Source organism: Dermochelys coriacea, chromosome 4 (assembly GCF_009764565.3).
Source record: "Dermochelys coriacea isolate rDerCor1 chromosome 4, rDerCor1.pri.v4, whole genome shotgun sequence".
Taxonomy (NCBI): Eukaryota; Metazoa; Chordata; order Testudines; family Dermochelyidae; genus Dermochelys; species Dermochelys coriacea.
Window position 1 is genome coordinate 59,716,522 of NC_050071.1, and position 26,718 is coordinate 59,743,239.

The 26,718-nt window shown below is 44.0% G+C and overlaps 1 protein-coding gene, 1 long non-coding RNA gene and 1 other non-coding gene across 3 annotated transcripts; all 3 read left to right on the plus strand.

Annotated features, from left to right (window-relative positions):
• The first annotated feature begins 4,157 nt into the window (after positions 1 to 4,157).
• LOC122459811 lies at positions 4,158 to 26,718 on the plus strand. Its single transcript, XR_006280753.1, has 3 exons — positions 4,158 to 4,168; positions 8,940 to 8,943; positions 26,034 to 26,718. It is a non-coding gene; the product is annotated as an uncharacterized LOC122459811 (long non-coding RNA).
• On the plus strand, positions 17,985 to 24,116 carry RPS3A (ribosomal protein S3A). The gene is made up of 6 exons (XM_038400239.2): positions 17,985 to 18,186; positions 18,983 to 19,086; positions 20,751 to 20,938; positions 22,183 to 22,391; positions 23,163 to 23,272; positions 23,954 to 24,116. The coding sequence occupies exons 1-6, from the start codon at positions 18,125 to 18,127 to the stop codon at positions 24,073 to 24,075; spliced, it is 795 nt and encodes a 264-aa protein (XP_038256167.1). The 5' UTR covers positions 17,985 to 18,124; the 3' UTR covers positions 24,076 to 24,116.
• On the plus strand, positions 23,566 to 23,637 carry LOC119855335. The gene has a single exon (XR_005292837.1). It is a non-coding gene; the product is annotated as a small nucleolar RNA SNORD73 (small nucleolar RNA).

Here is a 26,718-nt window from a genome sequence, read left to right on the forward strand (position 1 = left end):
AAAAGATGTAGTCAAACAGATACAAAATTGTAACAGATTTTATAATTTTAGCTGCGCTACATTTGCTGATCAATTTTTAAATACTGAGGATGGGACTCTTGCCTAAGGCCTGGTCTACACTATGGGGTTAGGTCGAATTTAGCCGCGTTAGGTCAATTTTAAAATGAATGTGTCCACACAACCAACCCCGTTCCGTTGTCTAAAAGGGCTATTAAAATCAACTTCTCTACTCCTCTCTGACAAGGGGAGTAGAGCTAAAATCGACCTTGTGGGGTTGAATTTGTGGTAGCGTGGACGCAAATCAATGGTATTGGCCTCTGGGAGCTATCCCAGAGTGCTCCATTGTGACCGCTCTGGACAGCACTTTGAACTCCGATGCTCTAGCCAGGTATAAAGGAAAAGCCCTGGGAACTTTTGAATTTCATTTCCTGTTTGGTCAGCGTGGTGAACTCAGCAGCACAGGTGACCATGCAGTCCCCCCAGAATCGCAAACGAGCTCCAGCACGGACCAAAAGGGAGACACTGGATCTGATTGCTGTATGGGGAGAAAATCTGTGCAGGCAGAACTCCGATCAAAAAGAAGAAATGCAAATATATTTGCCAAAAACTCACAGGGCATGTTGGAGAGAGGCTACAACAGGGGGGACACAGCAGTGCCACGTGAAAGTTAAGAGGCTGAGGCAAGCCTACCAAAAGACAAAGGAGGCAAACAGTCGTTCCGGGTCAAAGCCCCATACATGCCGCTTCTATGATCAGCTGCATGCCATTATAGGAGGGGACCCTACCACTACCCCACCACTGTCCATGGACTCCTGCAAGGGGGAGTCTCATGCAACAGGGAGGAGGATTTTGTGGATGAGGAGGAGGAGAAGGAGGAGAATGCACAGCAGGCAAGCGGTGAATCCGTTCTCCGCGGCAGCCAGGACCTTTTCATCACCCTGGAGCCAATACCCTCTGAAGGTGGGATCCCCGACCCTGAAGCTGGAGAAGGCACCTCTGGTGAGTGCACATTTGTAACTACAGTACAGGGTTTAAAAGCAATAGTGTTTAATGTTTGACTTGCCCTGAAGAATTGGGATGCATTCGCGGCCAGTACAGCTACTGGAAAAGTCTGTTCACGTGTCTGGGGATGGAGCGGGAATCCTCCAGGGACATCTCCATGAAGCTCTCCTGGAGGTACTCTGAAAGTATTCTGGAATCATTGCAGCACAAAGCATGGTAGCGAATGGTCCTGGGTTTGGGTCACATTCAAGCAACATTCGGTCTATATCATTCTGTGTTAGCCTCAGGAGAGTGATATCATTCATGATCACCTGGTTGAAATAGGGGAATTTTTGTAAGGGAATAGTAAAAGGACCCCATTCATGCTGGGCTGTTTGCGCTTGGCTAAAAGGGATTATCCTGGAGAATAACCACGAAGTGGGGTGGGGGGAGGTGTGTGCTGCACATCCACCTGAAAACCACAGTCCATCCTTTTTAAATGTGAAACCCAACCCATTGCTTGCTATAGGAAAGGATGGTGCTGTAGTTTGAAACCATTCCCACATGTTATGCATAAGAAGCCAACCCCACACACCCTTTGCCTTACCATGGCTGCATGGAAACTGAATTCTGTTGCCCAGCCGTGTGTGATGTGTCACCATACCGGCAGGTGTTCAATATTGAAGGCAAAATGCAACCTTGTACCTAAAGCACATACGCTGTCTGCTGTGAATTGCTTGATTCACTGTGAAAGAGTCTCCCTTTTGTTCTCAGAAATGTATCATCTTAAATTTTACTCTCCCTTTTTATCTCCGCCCAGGTGCAAATGTTTCTAGGTTCCCCCTGTCATCTCCGTACCTGAGTTTATCGCAGATTAGAGAGCAAAAAAAATGCACTCACGATGACATGTTTTCCAAGCTCATGCCATCCTCCAGCACTGATAGGGCACAGCTGAATGCATGGAGGCATTCAGTGTTATAGGCTAGGAAAGCATTAAGTGAGCGCGAAAAGCAGAGACAGGAGAGTGAAGGGTGGAGGCAGGAGGCGATGCTAAGGCTAGCCAACAAGAGCACAGACCCCCGCTGCATCCATTGTACAAGTGCCTGACCTCCTCCCCAAGTTCCATATCCTCCTCACCCAGATGCCCAAGAATGCGACGGGGAGGAAAGGCTCCGGGCACCCGGAGACCCACAGACCTCTGCTGCATCCATTGTACAAGCGCCTGACCTCCTCCCCAAGTTCCATATCCTCCTCACCCAGATGCCCAAGAATGCGACGGGGAGGAAAGGCTCCGGCCACCCAGCCACTCCATTCCAGAGGATGGCCCAAGCAACAGAAGGTTGTCATTCAAACAGTTTGATTTGTAGTGTGGCTACAATAAGCAATGTGGCCTTGTCCTTTCCTCCTCCACGACCTGGGCTACCTTGTCAATTATCTCCCATTTCTTTTTCTTTTTAATTAATAAAGAAAGAATGCATGGTTTCAAAACAATAGTTACTTTATTTCGAATGGGGGACGGTGGTTGACTTACAGGGAATTAAAATCAACAAAGGGGACAGGTTTGCATCAAGGAGAAATACACACAACTGTCACACTGAAGCCTGGCTAGTCATGAAACTGGTTTTCAAAGCCTCTCTGAGGTGCAGCGCACCTTGCTGTGCTCTTCTAATCACCCTGGTGTCTGGCTGCTCAAAATCAGATGCCAAGCGATTTGCCTCAACCTCCCACCCCGCCATAAACATCTCCCCCTTACTCTCTCAGATATTATGGAGCACACAGCAAGCAGCAATAACAATGGGAATGTTGGTTGCACTGAGGTCTGACCTAGTCACAAACAGCGCCAGTGAGCTTCTAAATATCCAAAGGCACGTTCTACCATTCGGCACTTGCTCAGCCTATAGCTGAACTGCTCCTTACAACTGTCCAGGCTGCCTGTGTACGACTTCATGAGCCATGGGAGCAAGGGGTAAGCTGGGTCCCCAAGGATAACTATTGGCATTTCAACATCCCCAATGGTTATTTTGTGGTCTGGGAAGTAAGTCCCTTCTTGCAGCTGCTCGAACAGCCCGAAGTTCCTAAAGATGCGAGCATCATGTACCTTTCCCAGACGTCCCACGCTGATGTCAGTGAAACGTCCCTTGTGATCCACCAGTGCTTGCAGCATCATTGAGAAGTACCCCTCGCGATTTACATACTGATTGGCAAGGTGGTCCGGTGCCAAGATTGGGATATGCGTTCCATCTGTCACCCCACAACAGTTAGGGAACCCCATTGCAGCAAAGCCAATCACTATGACCTGCACATTTCCCAGAGTCACTATCTTTGATAACAGAACCTCAATGATTGTATTGGCTACTTGGATCACAGCAGTCCCCACAGTAGTTTTGCCCACTACAAATTGATTCTCGACTGACCGGTAGCAGTCAGGCAGAGCAAGCTTCCACAGGGCTATTGCCACTCATTTCTCAACTGTCAGGGCAGCTCTCATCTTGGTATTCCTGCGCTTCACGGCGGGGGAAAGCAATTCACAGAGTTCCAGAAAAGTGGTCTTATGCATGCAAAACTTTCACAGCTACTGTGAATCATCCCATACCCGCAACACTATGCAGTCCCACCAGTCTGTGCTTGTTTGCCGGGCCTAGAATTGGCGTTCCACTGTATAAACCAGCCCTACCGCCATCATGATGTCCCAATTGCCACAGCCCATACTTTCAGGAACATCTGTATCCATGTCCTCATAAAAATCGTCCTTGTGCTGGCGTCTCTTAGCCCGGTTCTACATATACTCCAGGATAATGCACGAGGTGTTTACAATGCTCACAACAGCAGCGGTGAGCTGAGCAGGCACCATGCTTGCCATGGTATGGCGTCTGCAGGAAAGCCGAAGAGCAGGGTTGCAACGGAAGCGGTGGATGACAACGAATGCCATGAGAATACATATTTATACAGAACGATGAGAGGACCTGCGAGGTGGATTCATGGCACCAGGAGAGCAGAGTTGCTGTGGAAGCGGTGGATGACGACAACATGGAGAAATTTGCTATTGAGACTGAGGTCATTTACAAGAGCAGGAGAGCAGAGTTGCAGGAAGCGGTGGATGATGACGGTTAGCAGTTGTACTGCACCATCTGCTGACAGCAGCACCCAGGACACAACAGCAGCGGTGATGGTGAGCTGAGCTGAGTGGGTTCCATGCTTGCCGTGGTATGGCATCTGCATGAAAAAAAGGTGTGAAACAATTGTCTGCCATTGCTTTCACGGAGGGAGGGAGGGGCGAATGCCGACGTACCCAAAACCACCCGCGACAATGTTTTTGCCCCATCAGGCATTGGGAGCTTAACCCAGAATTCCAATGGTGGAGGCTGCGGGAACTGTGGAATAGCTACCCACAGTGCACCACTCTGTAAGTTGATGCTAGCCACGGTAGTGAGGATGCACTCTGCCAACTTAATGCGCTTAGTGTGGACATATGCAATCGACTTAGATAAAATCGACCTAATTTCGTAGTGTAGACATACTCTGTTTTTACTGGTTTTAGAGTAGCAGCCGTGTTAGTCTGTATTCGCAAAAAGAAAAGGAGTACTTGTGGCATCTTAGAGACTAACAAATTTTTTACCTTCAGTCCTTTCGGTATGTCTAAGGTGCCACAAGTACTCCTTTTCTGTTTTTACTCATTCCTTACTTAGGGTAAGGACTTTAGGATTTGGCCCTTAGAAAATAACTGTACATTCCATTGCTCCATAAATATACCTGTACTATTAGAGGCCTAAAACCCAAAGTTGTTAATGATTCCGGGAGTGGATACAATGTGCAATGTCATACCCCTCGTTGTGCTATTTGACAATGAACTCTCATTGAGGAAATAACCCTTTGTGCCTTCACTTAGCAAATCCATTTAACTAGTTCCATTGGCAAGAGATACTGTGTGCCATTAGTGACCACTGAGAAAAAATATATCCTTTATTTTGAAATATTCCTAAATGAAAAAAGAAATTACTGGCATTGAAATGTGTTGATGTTAACTGTGATGACTAATCTATTCCTTTCCAGTGTTTACATTATAGCTGAACAGCACAATCTGCAATTAGGCAAATTGGTATCATCTATATATGTCTCTTTTAAAAACGAAAAGGAGGGGGGCAGGCCACATTTCCTCCTCTCAGTTTGAAGGGGGTGAAGAAGGATACGTATGAAAAGTGTCAGATTTTTTCTGTGCCAAACGCTGTATGTTGGAAACCATTCCCATACAGTGATGGAGTAAATAATCAATGCTATTGCAGAACTATTTAAAATATGATTCTATTATCAAAAGTGACAGTAAAAATAGCTGGGAGGGTGGGGGCTCCATATCGTGGTGGCTGAGTGATTTCCGTATCAGATTTGCTGAGTTTGTAGTAAAAAGATGTTTTTACTAACTGCCAACTCCACAAATTCACCCTGGGCTCAGACAGTCAAGATGGGTTCTTTTCATCTTGTGTATCATTACCAGTAATAAAGCATCATGAGGCAAAATTGTACCATTAGCTCCACCTGGGCAGGCCATTAGGAGAAATAAACTAACACCCCCTCCCCAGTTCTTAGCAAATATGATATGAAATCAGTGAGAAATAATAAACGGGTGCACCACAGTACCGTTTTCATAGTCATCCTTTGGAGCAGTATGAGGCTTTAAAGAAAATGTAGAACATAACTTTCACAGAAGTCATAGAGCTCTCTTAAAGAGGTATGTGATCAGCAAAACTTGTTCTGGTCAGCGCAACGGTAGTCTTACAGAGGAAAATCAACACTGTATTTCCTTCAGTAAAAGCACTAGATAAAATACATAAATGTTAATTATTTGGTCAAAACAAAAGCAAAATCCTGCAAGCGTTTTTTTAAACTGCGGGTTGGGGGTAAAATTTCTAGTGGAAAATACAGTACATAAAAAACAAAAGAAAAATACCTCTAGGAACAAAAAAAAGAGAAATCTGCATACTAGCAGGCACCTAAGTAGAATTTATAATTGGTACAAGATTCTCCACCACTGGAACCAATCATGCCCACCCCCCCGTTTAATTTGCATATCAATGAACAAGTTGAAAGTAACAATTAAGAGACACCATGTACCCATTCCCTGTGGAGCACTATTTAAAGCACACTTTTTTTCCAAGTACAATTAAAAATCAGAGTAAGAACATGCAAGGAGACAATGCATTGCAATTAAAGCGATAAACACTGTGCCAGCTCATACCAAAACACTTCTACTCCAGCAACAAAGCAGAAAAGGAATGACTGTATTTAGGACAATGCCAGAACATTGTGTGGCGTTCCAAATTCATAATGTGTCGTTCAACTTTATTTTAGAATTGATTATAAACAAAAAGTTTTTTCCAGCATAATTGGGAATACTGTTTTCTTTAATAAAATTGACATAAATCCATCTGTCTTAGGCCCCTATTACCAGAATGCCTGAGCACCTCACGATCTTTAACGTATTTATCCTCATCTCACCCCTGTGAGGTAGGGGAAATGCTATAGGGACTGAAGCACAGAGAGGTTAACTGGTTTGCCTGTGGTCACCCAGGAAATTGGGAGCAGAGTAAGTGACTTGAACTTGTAGACTCATAGATATTAAGATCAGAAGGGACCATTATGATCATCTAGTCTGACCTCCTGCACAATGCAGGCCACAGAATCTCACCTACCCACTCCTGCAATAAACCTCTCACCTATGTTTGAACTATTGAAGTCCTCAAATCATGGTTTAAAGACTTCAGGGTGCAGAGAAAGTGAACTGAGGTCTTTAAAGTTCTAAATTACTGCCCTAACAACCTAAGAATCCTTCCTCTCAGTCTATCAAAGATATGTATATGTATATATGTGTTGTAACTATTTCATACAGATAAGATACAGAGAAGTTGTTGATCCTACGACTACTTCTGTGAGGTGGATACCTATAGGCGCCAACTGCATGGGTGCTCTGGGGCTGGAGCACCCATGAGGAAAAATTAGCCTCCTTCTCCCCCCGGCCCAGCGCGCCGCATCCCTACTACTCCCCCTCCCTCCCAGTGCTTCCTGCTACCTAACAGCTGTTTGGCGGCGCTTAGGACTTTCCCAGAGGGAGGGGGAGGAGTGGGGACGCAGCATGCTCAGGGGAGGAGGCGGAGAAAGGGCGGGGACTTGGGGGAAGGGGTGAAATGGGGGTGGGCCGGAGGGGCGCGGCGGGTCCAACACCCACCGGGCAGAGGGGAAGTCAGTGCCTCTACTGTAGGGTGATCAGGTGTCCGGTTTTTGATCAAACACCCAGTCGAAAAGGGACCTTAGTGGCTCTAGTCAGCACCACCGACCAGACCGTTAAAAGTCCAGTTGGCAGTGCTACAGAGCCAAGGCAGGCTAATCTCTGTTTGTTCTGGGGCACCGCACTGCACCCCGGAAGCAGCCAGCAGGTCCGGCTCCTAGGCAGGGCGACAGGGGCGCCACACTGCTCCACCCACTGCACCGGCTCTGCACTCCTATTGGCCAGTTCCCAGCCAATGGGAGCTGTGGGGGGGCTGTGCCTGTGGGTGAGAGCGGCGCGCACTGCCAAGCCTCCTTCCATGCCTCCCCTTCCCCCGCCTAGGAGTTGGCCACTTCTGGGGTGAAGCGCGGTGCCCGAGGACAGGCAGGCAGCCTGTCTTATCCCTGCTGCACTGCTGGCCGGGAGCCACCTGACGTAAGCCTATGCCCCAATCCCTTGTCCCAGCCCTGAGCCCCCCAAAATGTGGAGCCCCCCAAAACACGGAGCCCCCTCCTGCACCCCAAACCCCTCATCCCCGGCCCCAGCTCAGAGCCCACACCCCCAGCCCAGAGCCTGTACCCCCTCCTGCACCCCAGCCCTGAGCCTCCCAGAGCCCGTACCCTCCACTCAGAGCCTCACCCCCCCTGCCTTAACCCTCAGCCTCACCCCCCCACCCCTGGAGCCCCCTCCTACACCCCAACCCCCTGCCTCAACCTGCAGCCCCTCCTACACTCCAAATCCCTCAGTCCCAGCCTGGAGCACCCTCCTGTACCCCAAACCCCTTATCCCCAGCCCCACCCCAGAGCCAGCACCCCCAACTCAGAGCCCTCATCCCTCCCACACTCAAACTCCCTGCCCTAGCCTGGTGCCCTCTCCAACACCCCGAACCCCTCATTTCTGGCCCCACCCCAGAGTCCGCACCCCAATGTAGAGCCTTCGTTATCTCCCGCAGCCCAACCTCCTGCCCCAGCCCAATGAAAGTGAGTGAGGGTGGGGGAATGTAGTGAGCAGGGGGTTGGGCCTCAGGGAAGTGGTGGGGCTAGGTGTTTGGTTTTGTGCCAATAGAAAGTTGGCAACCCTACCCTGCTGTTGTAAGTGGGACTCCAACTGGATGTAGAGAGTATACTCCTTTAAAGGCAATTGCAAGATCAATGTCTTACATCTGACTCTCAATAAAGTCGTGGAGTTTAAGGCCAGAAGGGACCGTTATGTCATCTAGTCTGACCTCCAGTATATCATAGGCTACTAACATCACGCACACACTAAACCCAACAACCGAAATTAAACCAAAGTACTTAAACCACAGGAGACTAGACTACTCTGTGCCATAGGCAAAGATTAGAAGGGACTGAGGTGCACCAGTGCCTGAGGCCCCTGCAATAGCAGGGAAATGACTAAATGAGATATACACTGATATTCCTGGCAAGTGACCTCCAACTGAATGCTGCAGATTCATGCCAAAGTATCTTTGGAAACTCTGTATAAAAAAGGAGATGTGAAAACGTGTTCTGTTTCACGAACACATTTGCTCCATTGGAAAATTCCTGTTTAAGTAGTTGAATCATATAAGCAAAATACTTAAAATGAAATCACATGGAACACTTATACAGCTCTCAGGATGTGAAATTGTGCATATTCACATTGGTTAGCACTGTAGAGAGAATGTGTTTCATTGATGGGATTTAGGAGTCATGTTTATTAGTATTGTCCATCCCTATCTTGATGGATTAAAACTCATCAAATATGACTAGCTTAGAAACACTGCATTTGGAATCAGTATGAACAGTACAGGTAATGTTGGATAAGAGGAGTCCTGATATAGCAGTGGACTTGAACCAATACTTGGTATTTACATTCTCTTAGTATTCTATCACTGCAGAATTCAAAGACTTTTTTTTTTTAGTGGTGCCTCATGCAGGAAGTAATAAACTATACCCCCAAACAAGGAGATGTGAAGATTCTGATGTACTTGAGAGAGATTTCCAGAGCCACCCAAGGAGGTAAGACAGAATTTCACCAGAGGAAAGATAAAAAGGTTTTCTATATCAAAATTCAGACTACAGTAAATTCTCATAGTCAACTAAATAAATCAGGGTTTGGAATGAAAACTATGATGACAGAACCTTAAATAGTCTATGGCAGTGACAGAAGGATCCCTTATAATGATCTCAAAAAAAAAAAAAAAGAAAAGGAGTACTTGTGGCATCGGATGCATTCCTTTTTTTTTCTTTTTTTCATCCAATGTAGTGAACTGTAGCTCACGAAAGCTTATGCTCAAATAAATTTGTTAGTCTCTAAAGTGCCACAAGTCCTTCTTTTCTTTTTTGTGAATACAGACTAACAAGGCAGCTACTCTGAAACCTGTTAAATGATCTCAAATTACTTGTGGGGCTTTCCTGAACATTTATTTTTTGATGGTTATAGTCATATCTGAGATGTTGCTATCCATCTAGATCAGTGTTTCTCAATGACCGGTCTGTGAACCAGCACCAGTCCCTGAGATATCCCGAGCCCAGTTTAGGAAGACAGCAAGCTGGTCTCTGGTATCAAAAAGGTTGAGAAATACTGATCTAGATTACAGATGCACAATACCAATATATCTGACTCGTAAATCCTATCAATATTAATACCTGCCACATATAATACTAACACAAGTGAATGTGCCAGGTACTCATTCTTTAAAGTACACTGAATGTCGAGTTCTGGCAACCTGTACAGAGGTCTTCTGTGCCTAGACTAGTTATTTCTGTTGACTTGCCCTGGCAGTCGGTCAGACCAGGTGAGTCTCATTTGCAGGATTTTTATGCTTTTTGTCTGAGGTACTGGGACTGAATTATCAGACAGGAGGCTTTAGAAACAACCAGATGAGATTTATATTGAACTGTTCTTAAGATCAGAATAAAGGGAAACCAGAGGAAGTTGTATGTCCTTGTGCATATATACCTGTGCTGTGTTGAGAGAGCGGTAGGGTTCTGTTCACATTAGAAGAACCTGGTCTGTTCACATTAGAAGAAATATCTTACTATTTTTCAGTAAATAAGCAAGATACAAACAGGTACAAAGGAAGGCCCATCATTGCAGTTAGGTTTGCATCCAGGGGGCTGAAAAATATATGTTAAACAAACCACGGTTTCTACTGGTTAGTGTGGTAACTGTAGAAAAGGTTCTTGTATATTTATACACCACTCTCACCACTGTAGCTCAGATTCTGCTAGCACTTCTGTCATAAATATAAGGGAAGGGTAACCCCCTTTCTGTATACAGTGCTATAAAATCCCTCCTGGCCAGAGGAAACATCCTGTTACCTGTAAAGAGTTAAGAAGCTCAGCTAACCTGGCTGGCACTTGGCCCAAAGGACCAATAAGAGGACAAGTTACTTTCAAATCTTGGGGGAAGGAAGGCTTTTGTTTTGTGCTCTTTGTTTATGTGGTTGTTCTCTCTTGGGACTGAGAGAGGCCAGACAGAAATCCATCTTCTCCAACCCATCGTAATCCAAGTCTCCAATATTGCAACCAGTATAGGTAAGTCAGGCAAGGCAGATTAGTTTATCTTTTGTTTTATGTGAATTTTCCCTGTGTTAAGAGGGAGGTTTATTCCTGGCTTCTGTAACTTTAAGGTTTTGCCCAGAGGGGATCCACTATGTTTTGAATCTGAATACCCTGTATTTTCCATCCTGATTTTACAGAGATGATTTTTACCTTTCTTTTTTTTAAATAAAATCCTTTTAAGAACCTGACTGATTTTTATATTGTTCCAAGATCCAGGGGTTTGGGTCTTTGATGATTTTGTAACCAATTGGTTAGGATACTATTCTCAAGCCTTCCCCAGGAAAGGGGGTTTGTAGGGCTTGGGGGGATAATGGGGGAAGACGTCTCCAAGTGGTGTCTTTCCCTTTTCTTTGTTTAAAACGGCAGCATACTGTTCAAGGACAAGGCAAAGTTTGTACCTTGGGGAAGTTTTTAACCTAAGCTGGTAAGAATAAGATTAGGGGATCTTTCATGCGGATCCCCACATCTGTTCCCTAGAGTTCAGAGTGGGGAAGGAACCCTGACAACTTCCATTAAGAACCTTATTTTTACACATTCATATATTGTCTATGATTAAAAATTCACCATGGACTGAAACTTATTGGACAAGATTTCTGAACAATGTTACTTTATTTTAAAAAAGCAACATTTAACTGCTGTAGCAGGAATGAACTTCAGAGGTTAGGGAGTCAACACAAACTGTGTGAGAGGAGGATTTCTATGCAAGAATGAGATTCTGAGAACGAATAATACTGGGGCCCAAGAAGAGATCAGGGTATGGAGAAAAGAACTCAGAGATACTGTACTGTAGAGAGATGTTGGCAAATTAGCAGGGGAGGATGGTTAAATTTGAAAGAAGTATGTTTAAAAAAGAATTCCAACCATTTTATTCAGGCTGGAAGTCCAAAAGGATAAGAATGACCAACAGTGGAAGTGTATTTGAAAAGAAAATACCTGCTGATTAAATGCTGTACACAAGGGCAAGATTGTATCCTTGAGAGCTGTGTGTGTAAAGGGCCTTCCCTATGCTTATCCATCTGTGCTGTGCAGGGATGGGCCACCTTCCTGTTAACCTACAGAAGGTTCTCTGGTCAAGGACTGAGTGGCTCTGGGTTCGGAGTAGGTAAGTCTGGGGTGTGTGTGTGATGCTCTCACCTGCCCCAGGAAAATTACTAGAAACAGTTAGCATAGAATTCCAAGGATCCCAACTATCATGGTCAAAGTACCTGGGGAAGATCTGTAGAGCAATTTCACTAGAAGAGTAGTGCCAGAAATCTGGAGTGGGAGATGCCCCAGAACCAGTGTGGAGGCAGAGAGCATACTTCCTGCAGATCTCCAAAGGCCTGCACATACCTTAGTGGAATTTTTTCTGGAGGAGACACCTGAAAACCTTCCACAGTGGGGATGGCAAACTTCACCATCATGGAGGGCAACTCATTAAGCGTGTCCCCCAGAATCCCTCCTTTCCCTTAGGGGAGGAGATGCTCTGAACATTTGTGGTTACCATAGGCACTTTTTTCCACCCAGCCAGCTAATTGCAGCTAGTTTCCTAATGAAAGTGATTTTATTTATAACACTTGCAATAGAGCACCCTATAGACAGAGATCATAAAACTTACTTTAATTCTGGTTTACAATAAGCAGTAATGCTTAGAGGAGTCTCTGATTGTTCTATTTGCAACTTAGGGCATGTCTACACTACAGCCATAAGTTGACCTATGTTAGGTTGACTTACAGCCACTGCAGCTGCTTCCACTGACGGAAGAGGGGCAACGTGGAGAGCAGAGAACCAGGGCTCTTTGCTCATTGCAATTTCTGCCGGGAGCCCAGCTGTTCCCCGGGCTCTCAGCTCGCAGCTGGGAGTGGCGGTGCAGCCTCCCAGGCTTTTTAGCTCCCAGAGGGGATCCTGCGGACTGCAGCCTGTCTGGGAGTGGGGAGCCGGGGATAGCTGGGTTCTAGCTGCCAAGGTTTCTTAATCAATTTCATGGATCCAGCTTGGGTGATGTTAAGTAATGCAGTGCCTAAACAGATGCTACACCAACATAAGCCCAACGCCTCTTATGGAGGTGGAATTATGATGCTGGTGTGGTAGGGCAGTTACATTGGCGGGAGCTCAGTGTGTACACTGACATAATTAGGTTGACATAAACTGCCTTACATCGACCCAACTGTGTAGTGTAGATCAGGCCATAGTCATGGTGAGAAGTGCTTTTTACTGTTTTGAAATACCAAACTGTCTGGACAAAGAGCATGCAGTTTTCTTCAGCTTATTCTTGCCCCTTACCCTCCTCCACACATTTGTCATGTCTGTGGAATGCAGAATCAGCTCATAGGAAACTGAACAAGGACCCATGGGCAGCACATATAAGAGGCCAGGGGAGAATAAACCTCCCAAAAAAGGCTGGCCATGCAGGGGGGAGATGCCATGGATGTGGCGCAGGTCACCTGTCCAGAGGTGCGCTGGCCTGCCACTGCTTTTGTAGTGCCGGAAGCCAAGCTCCATAGAAGTCGGGGGAGGGCAGGACACCAGCACATGGACTGTGGCCTGCCTGCGCCCTGCCCTACCTCGCCTCTTTCCCCAAGGGGTGCCCCCTTCCCCAAGTCTCTTCTCCCGCGCCCGCTGCTTGCTTTTCTCACTGGCCTCCAATCGCTAGCCTAAGACAGAAATAAGTGATGAAGCCATGCCTCCTCTCCCCATCCCCAGAGGGGCGAGCAGCAGGTGGGGGGGGGCTTTGGGAGGGGGCAGGAAAAAGCAGAGCAGGGGTAGGGCCTTGGAGGCAGGGCCATGGCTCAGATGCTGGAGGCCCCCCAGCATACTCCTAGGTTGTTTCCAGCACTCATGGATGAGTCTCCCCAAACGGAAGACACCTGCATGTGCCACCTATGCAAGGACCTGAAAATATGTGAGAACTGTGTGATGCCCTAAAGCGGACAGCAATACACCTGATATCAGGTATTTCCTAGAAATGGACAATTATTTTGGGGGGAGGGGGATACTAACAAAAAACTTCCACAACAACCAAACAAGACTCTGTGAGCTCTGCTTACCAATAAGAACTCTTCGTGTCTGATGCTATGCTGCTTGCATCTTGTGCAGCTATATACACTTGTGCAAAGTGGGAATAAAAAGCTAACCAAGGTGCAAAGCAGTAGAGAATCAGGCCCTTTAATTTAGAAAGATCCTCCATAGATTTGACTGGGGAGAATCAAAGAGTCAGAGTTTACCTGGAACACTTTTATAGTACCATTTTGCTTGAAAGACTAATACAGTAGCTCATGGGCTAGGTGCGTTGTCACCTACTAACTCAATTACAATTAAAAGTAATAGACTCACTTTAAAGTAACTCCTGCTAACTGTTTAAATACATTTCGTCTGGCCAACGCAAGCAAAGTATAACTGTTTTAAAATAATTGTATTAAAACCTGCCAACCTGTGGCCCCAAGAAGCCATTCCAGAATCAGGGCATTGCTAGGATATAGGACTATCCTGGTCACATTCTCTTTCCCAAGGAATTTTCCCTGCACTTGATGCTGAGACGGGAGTGTCACTGAGCTGCTGCTGGATCTGTCACTTGGGGACACTCATTACACAGGGATAATCTTCTTAGGGCCCGATTCTCTGGCTTTACAGGTGTTTTGTCCCCTGGAGCCATTAACAACATAGCCATAGCAGAGCCAAGAATCAGGACCTATGTGTTAGGAAGTTGGCTTGAGGGGAGTGAAAGGGCTCACTAGAAGATCTTGGAAGAGGAAAGGCAGTATGGCATTATGTAAACAGTCCACTAAAAATGGTCCTGGATTCAAATATGGGTTCTGCCAACTTGTTAATTTCAGTGGCTCTGCTGGTGCATGGGTCCCTCAGGCAGAGTCTGGAGGTGGGTTAGCAAAACCTGGGAACAAAGTTAGTTTTACCCCCCAAAAAAGACACCAATATGTGTGTTCAAAACCAGGACATGCCTCAACATTCAATACACAAAAAGAAAAGTACTTGTGGCACCTTAGAGACTAATAAATTTATTTGAGCATAAGCTTTCGTGAGCTACAGCTCACTTCATCGGATGCATGCAGTGGAAAAATACACAGACGCTCTAGATCTCTAGTATTGGGGGGGAGGAACAGCAGGGCAGATGAAATTCTAACAAATCACCAATTGCATATATGGACCCTTTAATATTAAATTATATATTGCTGACTTTGCTTACTCTTCCCTGTGGTGTTATGTAGACTGCATAAGTTAAAGCAGAACATGGGACTTACTGCAACTGGATACCTAACATCTGAGGGCATGAATTTTCATGGATGAGATGAAAGTATAATAAAGAAAAGAAGAGAGAGTTTTGAATTATAGAAGCCCCATCAATAATAGATTTCCTGTGAGTTGACTACTGAAATACTGGTAAGGAAGCAATGTATTCAGTCCTGGATAGGAACATTGAGAATAGTGATAAGAGGTAAACTTCTTGTACATAGTGGCTATTATTAAATATCATTTAATTCTGTATTTGTTGGTTTCTATTACTGATTGAGAACTTAGAGTTTAAAGAAGTTTATTAATTAGTGGCAGATAAGTATTTATTTCTGCTCCAAGAAAATCCCACTTGTCTATCTGCCTGCAGTTTCTGGTTGACACCTGCAAATGGGATATGTTCATCCAGGTTCCCATAAAGCTCCCTTTGATGAGCTACTTGCCAATATTAAAGTAATTAAAATTAAAATGGACTTTCCCCAAAAAATTTGGGGGGCAGGTAGCAGGCTCTTAGATGTCAAAGACTGGGTATACATTGTAGTTGTCCATCCAATTCTTCCTTCCTGCCTCAGGGTTCAACCAGTACTCTGTTGAAATTCTGACTCCTGTCGTGGTCTATACTACAGACTTATGTTGGGTATCCACATCATTTTGGGGTGTGGAAAATCCACACTCCTGAGCGGCGTATTTATACCCCTGGTGTAGATCATGCTGTCGATGGGAGGGCTTCTCCCATCAACGTAGTATCTGTCTCTCAGAGAGGTAGAGGACCTACACCAATGGGAGAAGCTCTCCTGTTGGCGTAGGTAACATCTTCGCTAAGTACTATTGTGTCTCAGCTGAACCGGTGCAGTGTAGGCAAGCCTCTATTAACGATAGTGTGAGGCTGACAGCATCAGGCCAACTGGGATTTCCTTTTCCAGATGGCCTGCTCAGGGCTCCCACTGCCTCTTCACTCCTGGAAGTCTCTTGTTTCTCTGCAGAGCCCCCTTCTTTAAAAATTGATTCCAGTCCCATTTGGGGAAGGAGTTGCAAGGCAGACAGCCTTAAGATATATGGAGAAGTCTTGCCAAGACTTGGATGCTGGCTTCTTGCAGATACTGGGCAGGCATGAGAGAGCAGGAAGTTTTTGATAGGTGAATATAATCTTTGGAACTTGATGCAGAAAACTGCCAACAGTCCCAGGATGGTGGCCAAGACTGAAATTTATTTTGGCTAGTTGTGCATTGTTCTTTATTTGTGTGAGTGGGAGTTTAAAGTTACCTCAGGCTGCACTAGGGAAGCATCAATCAGTAACACATGAGCAGAAAAGAACCACTTAGCTAGAGATCTAGCTAGCTTTTCTGCTGGGAACAAGAAAAAAAGATACCTGCTGTATGGCTTCTCAGCTACCTTCATCTTCCCCCATCCCCCTCCCCCACCTCAAGGAAGAGTGCAGATTCCCTTGTTGGACACTGGACATCTTTCAGGGGAGAAGAATGAAGATTTCCCTCATTTTAGACTGATCCCTGAGGGAAAGGAAGATGAGAGCTCCCTGCCTCTCTCTCTTGTCTGACTACATTCTCTGGTCTTCTGGGTCAGGTGGTGGTGAAATCCAGTGATTTTTTTTTTTTTTAGTTGTGTGTGTGATTCCTGGTGGGGGTGGAAATAATGGTGAAGCAATAAAAACATGCTGTTGTCCTAATATAGTTAGTAAATGAGTAAGTAAATTACTGAGAAACACAGCTTGAACATCTTACTCATGGCAATTCAAACTCTACTTACTTGCAACAACTGTATTTAACAAGGCTTTGTGTGTCTGTGGACTGGGCTAATGGGGTGCTCATATCTGGGGGCTTGATTTGGGTCTCACTCGGCTAGCATAGGTGGAGATTATCTTTTCTGAAACAATGCTATATACTACATACCATGATAAGCGGCGATTTAAAAGTCTGGCCTTTATGTGGTGGCCAAAGATCAGTATCAAGTCAATATTGGGTTTTCTTTGTCCTGCATTACAGCAACAACTGTGCCCAAGATCTTACCTAGTGATAAAAATGCGTAATTTTTATACTATGAAAAAAAATATGTTGACGTGTTGCCCAGGTCAGGCTGAGGCATAGATATGTGCAGCAAAGCTTCTGCAGTCATGTGATCTAATCTTTCATTTAAAATGTTTCTAGCTGGCATGGTTGTGAAGACAAGTTTGAAAGCATGAACTGAATGTACTGTAGCAGCCGTGTTAGTCTGTATTCGCAAAAAGAAAAGGAGTACTTGTGGCACCTTAGAGACTAACAAATTTATTAGAGCATAAGCTTTCGTGAGCTACAGCTCACTTCATCGGATGCATGCGATGAAGTGAGCTGTAGCTCACGAAAGCTTATGCTCAAATAAATTTGTTAGTCTCTAAGGTGCCACAAGTACTCCTTTTCTTTTTGTGAATGTACTGTCTACGGCAGTTGCAGAAGGCCTGATAAAACAGCCTTAAGAACGGCCCTTTGCATCTCCATGGGGTCTTAACTCTGACCCCTGATGCGCAAGGAGGCCACCACTGCTCCCACCCCAGCAATCTAAACAAAGGGTTTGGGGGCCAGGGGATTCTTTTCAGCTGCCACCTCAGAGGAATGGCAGCGGTGGACTCAGAACTGCTGGAGGACGGGGGGGGGGGGGTGGGAATCGAATTATTTGCTGGGCCGGGGGCCAGGCCAGCGTGGGGCTGAGCGCTCCAGCAGCGGGGAGAATCCCCCTAGCCCACAGCAGCGCTTGCAGCGCCCACGGCGGCGGGTGGGGCAGCCGCAGCGCACAAATCAAGGCACCCCCCAAGCCTCGCTCTCTAGAGCTGTACTTTACATGGCCGGGGGGGGGGCCGTGCGGCGCGCGCGGCGCCAGGGCCGCTGGGAGCTGGCTCGTAAGGAATCACTAGGGTGAGCCCATTCTGTCCCTCGCGTTGGCCTCCCCCGCCACCGCGCTTTTTGGTTCACCCCAGGAACCTGAGCTCTCTCCCGCGTTGCTCCTGCCCCTTCCGCTCTAGTTTCTCGCGAGAGGTCGGTAGGCGGAGTTCTCGCGTGAGACTCGCGCTCTCGTATAATCTCGCGTTGCTGGCGGGCTTCGGCCTCTTTGGCTCCAGGGCGGCACCATGGCGGTCGGCAAGAACAAGCGCCTCACCAAGGGCGGCAAGAAAGGCGCTAAGAAGAAAGTGTAAGCGAGGCCGGCCAGGGGCGAGGGGTGCCGGGGGCCGCGCCGCGGGGGCTGCTGGGCTGCGGCTCGGCAGGATGCGCCGGATGCCGGGCGGATTGGGGCGGCCGGCGCAAGGCGCGGCGTTGACATGGCGGTGGCCAAAGCTGGGATTGGGCCGGGGGTTGTAGAGCGCGCGCGCGCGCGCGGAGCCCCGCTGCACGGGACGGGGGCGCTGCGGCCGGGGCGGGGCCGGCTCCGCTGTGAATCCCCCTGCCCGAAGTGGGGGGCCGGGGCCTGGCCGCACGGAGTCCCGTCCCCCAGCACCAGCCCGCGACTCTTGGGGGAAGATGGGAGTTAGGGAGCTGGGCTGCCTCTGCCCCACGTGCTGTGCGGAGCCGTCTCTGGCTGCCCCCGCAGCTCGGCGGCTGATTTGTCCCCACCTCCGGCGCCATCCCAGTGCAGCCGGGACAGAGCCTCACTGCTAGATAATGTGGGCTGGGTCCTTGTCTCTGACTGTCCCTGAATGTGCAGGGCCTGGAGGGCTGACACTGAGCAGCACGTTGGGATGGATCAGTTACTTATTTGTTGGTGTAGTGTCTCTATCACTTACTGGTGTTTGCAAGCTTATGCTGATAATAAGAAAACAAGGTTGCACTACTTTGGGAATGCATAAATTGCAGTAGCCTGTGGTATTTGAAGTATTTGGTAACTGTACAACAGTTCTGGTGCACGTGATAAATATGGAGGAAGGAGACCAGATTTTTAGGCCAGATTTAATCCAAAAAATGAGTGGAAATATTTTTTTTGGTAAACTAAGGGTCGATCCCTTCTCAAAGAAGGATTGGTACGATGTCAAGGCACCTGCAATGTTTAATATCCGAAACATTGGGAAGACACTCGTCACCAGGACCCAAGGAACCAGTGAGTATCTAATGTGTTGCAGTAACGCTTGATATCTGTTAATTTGTTCTGTTTTTAAAGACTGTGCAATGCAGCATAAGTTGTAAGCAGTTCCTGCTTAAACTAATGTGATTTGCAATATTATACGATAGATAGACGTTAAAAAAAAAAGTGTTTTGACCTCACTGTTGGGTAGTACTAAGGCTTTTGTTTCCTGTAGACAAAATCAGATTATGCATACAGAATATGCTTTGGTTCTTGCCCATGCAAGATGAACTAACTGATCTCTATTGGAAGCTATCGGATAATCTGTGGAACTGAAATGCAAAGGAAGACCCAATAAAGATTAGAATTCTGGGGTGGAAATTACTTAGTTACTTCAAAGCATCTGGGGAAAATGACAAAAAATTATTATCTTTTATAGGAGAAGAAGATCTGGAAAGCAGTGATGCAGAAAGATCTTGGGAAGGACATAGTGGGCAGATCTCTATATGTGGGGTTTCATTGTATAGAGTAGTGAAACCGCTAATTTTTTGGGCAGTGTATGTGCAGAGGCACCCCTTAGTAGAGGGAGGTGGTTATCTTTCACATGGTCAGGTGACACCAAACTTGGAATACTATATTCCGTAATACGTATATACTATACGTAAGGGAACCTTAGTCTCTACTATTCAGAGATGAACAATGGGATCTGGATAAGTGCAACAGAATTATGTAAATGTAGGTGTGCAGCTTGACCAGCTTTACAAGTGTTACAGGGTTTAGATACAGATTTAGAAGGACCTGAATTATTTAGCATGGGTATAATTAGGAGCAATGGAGTGAAATTAAGGAAAGAAAAACTTTGGTCGTCTTATGATTCATAAAAGTGAAATCTAGGAGATCATGGAATAATGTCCCCTGGTAGCTGTGGACATAGAGAACCTACTGTAAGGACAGTTGTGCATTGGCAGAGGTATAGCTGTTAAGTGATGTAATGAGACTTGTAATTTGCTCTGCTCCCTAATTTCATTTCTTAATCATTATATCTTTAGCTCTTATTTTGCATGTGCATATGTTTTTTTATATATGTTTAAAAAAACCTAGTTCTTACATTTTTATATGTATACTTTTCTCAAGACACTTTGATCCCAGTTTCTAAAGGTATTGCAGCACTGAAGGTACCAACACCTAAATGCCTTTTTAAATTGTTGGCTGAATCTAGATTGAATCTTCAGGCCTGAACATAGAATTTATTTTTTGAATTTTAAATATAGGGCACAGCATGGTGTCTTTCACTGCTGTGTATTGATGCTTTACTAGTTCATTGACTAACTTTATTACAAAAAACTTCTCTGCAACAGTTGAAGTTAAAGTAAATTTTTGTATTTCTAAACTTACATGAATCTGTGTTCAAGTCTAAGTCTAATGTGTCTCTTATACACCGGATCCTCACTAGAACGTGGGGTTTGAGATCCATGCTTGGTACCGTGTTATCGCCCGGGCCATGTTACCATGGATCCCAATTTAAATATTTAACTTTGGGATCCATCGCCGTGACCACGCTATATGTGAATCCGTGCTATAGCGATGCGCACTCTAGCAAGGGTCCGCTATATTATAAATTCATATCAAATGAGGGTTCAGAATCTGACTCAGCTAGTCCTTTTAATTTTTAATAAAAATATTATTTCATATGCATATAGAAATTGCCTCTGATGGACTTAAGGGCCGTGTGTTTGAAGTGAGTCTTGCTGATCTGCAGAATGATGAAGTTGCCTTCCGTAAATTCAAGCTGATTACAGAGGATGTTCAGGGCAAAAACTGTCTGACCAACTTCCATGGAATGGACCTCACCCGTGACAAGATGTGTTCCATGGTCAAAAAATGGCAGGTAAGTGGTAATGATATGTATCTGTGAAGCTGCAAAAATATTACCTTGATAGTAAACTGCCTCTAAAAATTGAGATGAAATAACTTGATCTTTGATACTCTTTGCAGGCTCATCTTTGCCTTGATCAGACCAGCCAGTATTGTGTTTGATTATTGATTGCTGTTTGCTTATTTTTTCTTTTTGAAAACCAATAAGATAAAGCTTAAGGGGTCACATTTTTAAAGACCAGCATCTGCAGAAATTGCTGTTTCCTGCAGAGGCACACAGTTGCAGAAATTGTACACAATACTTCTAACACATGGACTTCAAGCCTAGTTTGTTTTTGTTTTGTTTTGTTTTTAAAGCAAAACCTATTTCTGAGGCCTTATTTACATTTGTTGTAGTTAGTCAGTTCGTCATTGGCTCCCCTGGGCAGCTACACCGTGATTATTTGAAAAATCCCCGAAACCTCTGTTGTTAATGGTCAGGGTTTGGGAAGGCACCTTAAGGAAACAGAACACCTTGTTGCACATATCATAGTTACTAGGCTTTCAGATTACTCTTAAATACAAACTTTCAATATATAGGATGTAGGCATCATCCTTATCCCAAATTTAAGAAGCCACAGAAAATTGGCTTCTTAAATTCTTCTTTATTCTAATTGGTGAATGTTAGTGTGCTTGTAAAACTAAATAATGGATGTTGACTAAAAGCAAGCTAAGATTTTACTGGCTCCAAGTTGCCCCTGCTAATGAGGCAGAGAGTTGGGTTGTTCAATAGAAGTGTCAATACAAAAAGAGGGGGGGCTGGAAGGAAAAGTTGGTGTTGGCAACTTGGAAACCACTTGGCAAGGAGAGACTTCCCACTAGTAGCAAGGGTGGTGTATAAAATCCCAACCTGGGATGGAGGAGGTGCATTATAAGAATCAACACCTTTGTGCTCCCTGCTATTACTAGTGTAACTGAATTATCTCTCCTTTACTTAGTCTGCTCATTATTAGGGTGCCAGATGTAAGAAGTACTGCTGGTGTCATCAGTTAGTGCCCTCCCAAACTGTATTTAGGAATTGGAAGTGTCAATAGCAGTTTAATATTAGGTAGAATTTATAATTTAGGGGCTAACTATTCGCACCTTAATGTTGGGATCAAGTCCAGCAACATTAGAGTATTTTAAGGAATATGGAAATGCTTAGAAGCTGTTACTTGCACTGTGGTGTCTTTCTGTGATGTTAGAAGGGACATATGTATTCTGTAACTTCTTTTCTAGACAATGATTGAAGCCCATGTTGATGTCAAAACTACCGATGGCTATCTACTGCGCCTCTTTTGCGTGGGTTTTACCAAGAAGCGCAATAACCAGATTCGCAAGACCTCATATGCCCAGCACCAGCAGGTCCGCCAAATTCGCAAGAAGATGATGGAAATCATGACACGGGAGGTGCAGACTAATGACCTGAAAGAAGTTGTCAATAAGCTGTACGTCTTGGTTGTCATTAATCAAGTTTTAACTTAGGAATCAGTTGCCATTCTACTCTGGTTTAATTGAGTTTAAGTGTTGGTTTAGAGTCACAAAGAGGGTTTAATAGCAATTCATGTATTAACCTAGTTTAAATTTCTGTGAGGACAGTACTATCATTGTTAGCTTTTTTTTTTAAGCTCGTCTGTGGGCAGTAGTAAGGGAAGAATCTGATTGCTAGAGTATCTGGATGTACTAATTAATTAATATTTGCTAATTTAATAACTTACTATCTTGTAAAACAATTTAACAGGAGCCTTAGTCATTTTCATTCCTGGTTGGGGGCTCAACAACTACTTTTGTTGGGGAACCAAATATTTAACAAAATTATGGGAAGCGCAACATACTGTTCCCCCACACATGCTCTTACCACCTGTACCACATATGACATCCACCAAACTCTTTGATTATGTAAATCTAAAACCAGAATTTGTGAAGAGACTGCATGACACGCATCTTTCTGCAGACTTGAGCAATGTCTAGTTTTATAAAGACTCCAGTTCTTAACTCACTCATAGGAGTGGGTGGGTGAGAGTCTGTGGCCTGCGTTGTGCAGGAGGTCAGACTAGAGGATCATAATGGTCTCTTCTGACCTTAAAGTCTATGAGGGAAGGTGGGGTGGACTGCTGTTGAGAATATTAAATAACAAATAATTTGAACTTTGTGTATATTGATCAGAAAGTTGATTATCACTTGAAAATCTAATACTGAAAACCTTTGATTATTTTCAGGATCCCAGACAGCATTGGCAAAGACATAGAAAAAGCTTGTCAATCCATCTACCCTCTTCATGATGTGTATGTCCGCAAAGTGAAGATGCTTAAGAAGCCCAAGTTTGAATGTAAGTTAATTTCTGCTTTAAATGTGGAGTTTAACTGAGTGGTAGGCTAAGTTAAAGCAATATTTTCAACGCATGTGTTTGGTGATTTTGGAACTGAGGGAACCTTCTGAAAGCAGCATTGTATGTTTGGGTGCTTAAAATTGATAAATGGCTTATCCTAACAGTCTGAGACTTCAGTAACAAATCTGAATTCCTGTAAATAATATTTCATTTTGGAATATTTTTCTTGCTTTAAGAACCCAAATACAAATGCTGAAAAGAAGCAACTAAATGTTTGACGGTTTTGTTTTGGGAATGAATGATGATAACATGTTTCGGTCCCATATGACATTGAATGATTATACTCTTTCCCACATTCTGACATTCCCATGTAATGCAGGACTGAGTTATTAATGGCATCTTTGAAAGACTTTATTTAATTACACAAAACTCTCATACACTTCACTATTTGCTTTCATGTCTTTGTCTAAATACAAAAGTTATGCAACTCAGTGTAGCCTCCTTGTATGGGCACTCTTAAATGGGCAAGTCTTATTGATTTAGCTGTGGTACAATTTTGATGTATAGAAATGCCCTATTTAAATGATTTGGACATTTAACTTGTCTCGCAGTATAGATGACGGGGAATTTAATACAAAAAATACTCAATTCTTAACAATTGCAATATTGTGCTTTTTTTAGTGGGCAAGCTGATGGAACTGCACGGTGAAGGTGGTGGCACTGGAAAACCTTCTGGGGATGAGACAGGCGCTAAAGTAGAGCGAGCCGATGGATATGAGCCCCCTGTGCAAGAGTCTGTCTAGAATCAAAAATGGATGCAAAAAATAAAAAATTTTAATATACAGCAGTAGTCGTATTTGGTTTCATGCAGTGATACTAGACACTTGCACCATATGTGGTATAAGATACTGGACAGTTGTACCTATTACCCTTATTAAGTATGCCACTTACTGCTGTTGCTTCACGTGCTAAAGATGTGAGCTGATATGGACTCTGGCTCTTAATTTATCTTGGTTAAGAGAAAGCAGGTTGCTTGTCCTTTTTAGAAGTTGGTGTTTAAAAGTACCAGGTTGATTTTCAAAGAATTGAGCATCTAAAACCCAAACCTCTTCTAATGAGTTCCTGAAGTAAAAGAGGCTTATATTGTGTCTATATACAGAATATATAGCATTTGTCAAATGCACTAACTTACACTTAATATTACCTTTCTTCTCAAAGCAGTCTGAAATAGCACCCAGCCACCTGGTGCACAGTGGGGTGGCTGGGGGAGGAATGAGGAAATGTTGTCCAAGGACTTGAATTTCCATGGTGTCTTTAAAGGTTTACACAGAGTAGATGGGACTCTTGTTTAAGGTCTTATTTAGATTTTAAATTTATCCTTTTGGTAATATTTTACTTTATGGTAACTTTTTTTCCAATAGGCAGTTTTGATGTCTGATCCCAAAATGCGTGTTAACACAACTATTTTATTGTAGAAACATACTCTTAATCAAAATTTAACCTGTTTTCAAACGAATAGCGTACAAAGAAGATTTCTCACTTTATCTCATTACAAAAAACAGTACTAGTTGCAATGTCAGTTCACAAATACAGTACCATACAATATAGTTCGCATTCTATGAAATAAATTTGAAGCAGAAATACTTTAATAAGACGCAAATAAACTTCCAAACTCTACAAATGAACCTTAAACCTATATTCATTCTACTCTGTTCTTTAGGATGATGTGATGCTATTTTAGCTTTTTCTAGCAGTAGGTATATGTAAAGGCTCTGAAATGATTTCTTAAGAGCTCTTCCAAATACTTCAGACTTGCACTATTATCTGGACAATGTGCTCTGAATTCCAGTACTTTGTTTTAAACAGTATAATTAGCACACCAAAAATAACTTCTTCAATGAGGCTGGGTTTTTCCCTAGTGAAATGAGTCTACGAGTTACATAATTACTATAGCAGTAAGCAGCTTTGACTGAAAGTTGGGAGGGGGACAGACTTGTTAGGTTTGATTTACCAATCTTGTGTTCCAATTTAAAAAAAAAAAATTTGAAGATCATGTAGTAGTGTTTGGAAGACTAGACTACCAATTTCTTAATATGCAAGATGCTAACCATGAACTATTGTCCTTCAATGTGACCATATAAATATCCACATATTAGCTAAAAAAATGCTGTATCTCTTCTGTTTACAATAGTCTTAATGTTAATCTGATTTAATCTTTAGCTCTATTTATAAAACATTTTAAATTAAAATCAAACCCATATATGTTTACCACCAACTTGATGATGCAAAATTACATTAAGAACCAAGTGGAATTGACACAACTGCCCACTATCTGGCTCAGTGGTGAGGCATGTGCTTCTGGTTTTTGTTCCTAGCTGCTTATGATCCTATTGGGAAAACTAATGAAGTGACTTGTTGGCAGAGGGACATGCTGTGTTTTCAAAGGGGAAGCAAAGTGGCTCAAAAGACCCTGCAAGAAAGTTCAAGAATAACCACTTGTGATTGCCTCAGAATCATCTAAATCTAAATCTCATATCCTAGTTGACCTTGCCAACTGTCTCCAGGAGGCAGTGTGGTGTAGTGGACAGAAGAATAGATTGGGACTCAGGACATCTGGGTTCTATTCTTAGTTCAGCTCTGGGCTGCTAGATGACCTCATATAGGTCACTTCACCTCTGTGCTTCCATTTTCCCATCTGTAAAATGGGGATAATGATGCTTAACTCCTTTAAAGTGCTGTGTGGAAAAGTGCTAAATAAGAGCTGCATTAAAAATGAGTTGCATTAATTGGGGTCAGTCACTATTCTCTTCTTACTACCCCACAGTTCTCTATTCTAATAATTCACATCTAATTCTCATGTTCTGTGCAATACCTTTCTAATGACCACATTTTATACTGTTCTCATATATAATGTTTGAGTGTTCCTGACTTTGATATACACTTCAACTTACACCAGAAATAATCAAACGTGTTCTAATTCTCCCCTGTTTTGGTTCAAGAGTGAGTGGGTACTTACTGTGAAGTGCCCTATTTTGATTACTCTTGAGTTGATAAAATAATAACTTGTTGGCACATTATAGGAGTTAAGAGTGAGGTGTTTTTTTTCCAGTTGATCATCATACTCCCATTTTGTCAATTGACCTATTTGCTATGTGGGTGTAGTTAAACAATTATGAAAGTGGCTCAAAGTAGGGTTGGTCTTTTTTTACAATAAGACTTAATACTGATTCATAACACATTCTGTACATTTGAGTTTAACTGATCTCTAGGAATTACAAAATACATGAGTACATGAACATTGTTGAATTTATGCTGCTTACTTTGGCTTTCCTGCTGATGGGTCCATGATCAGTTTGTCCTAAAGTAAGCATTGTAGGTGCTATTGCATCCGATGAAGTGAGCTGTAGCTCACGAAACCTTATGCTCAAATAAATTTTAGTCTCTAA

What these genes read in the sequence shown, in the direction of transcription:
- RPS3A (XM_038400239.2), top strand. Translation starts at nt 18,125, where the DNA reads ATGGCGGTCGGCAAGAACAAGCGCCTCACCAAGGGCGGCAAGAAAGGC. An exon ending in CACCAGGACCCAAGGAACCA is followed by an intron (nt 19,087 to 20,750) that starts GTGAGTATCTAA and finishes ATATGCATATAG; the next exon opens with AAATTGCCTCTGATGGACTT. An exon ending in TAAGAAGCCCAAGTTTGAAT is followed by an intron (nt 23,273 to 23,953) that starts GTAAGTTAATTT and finishes TGCTTTTTTTAG; the next exon opens with TGGGCAAGCTGATGGAACTG.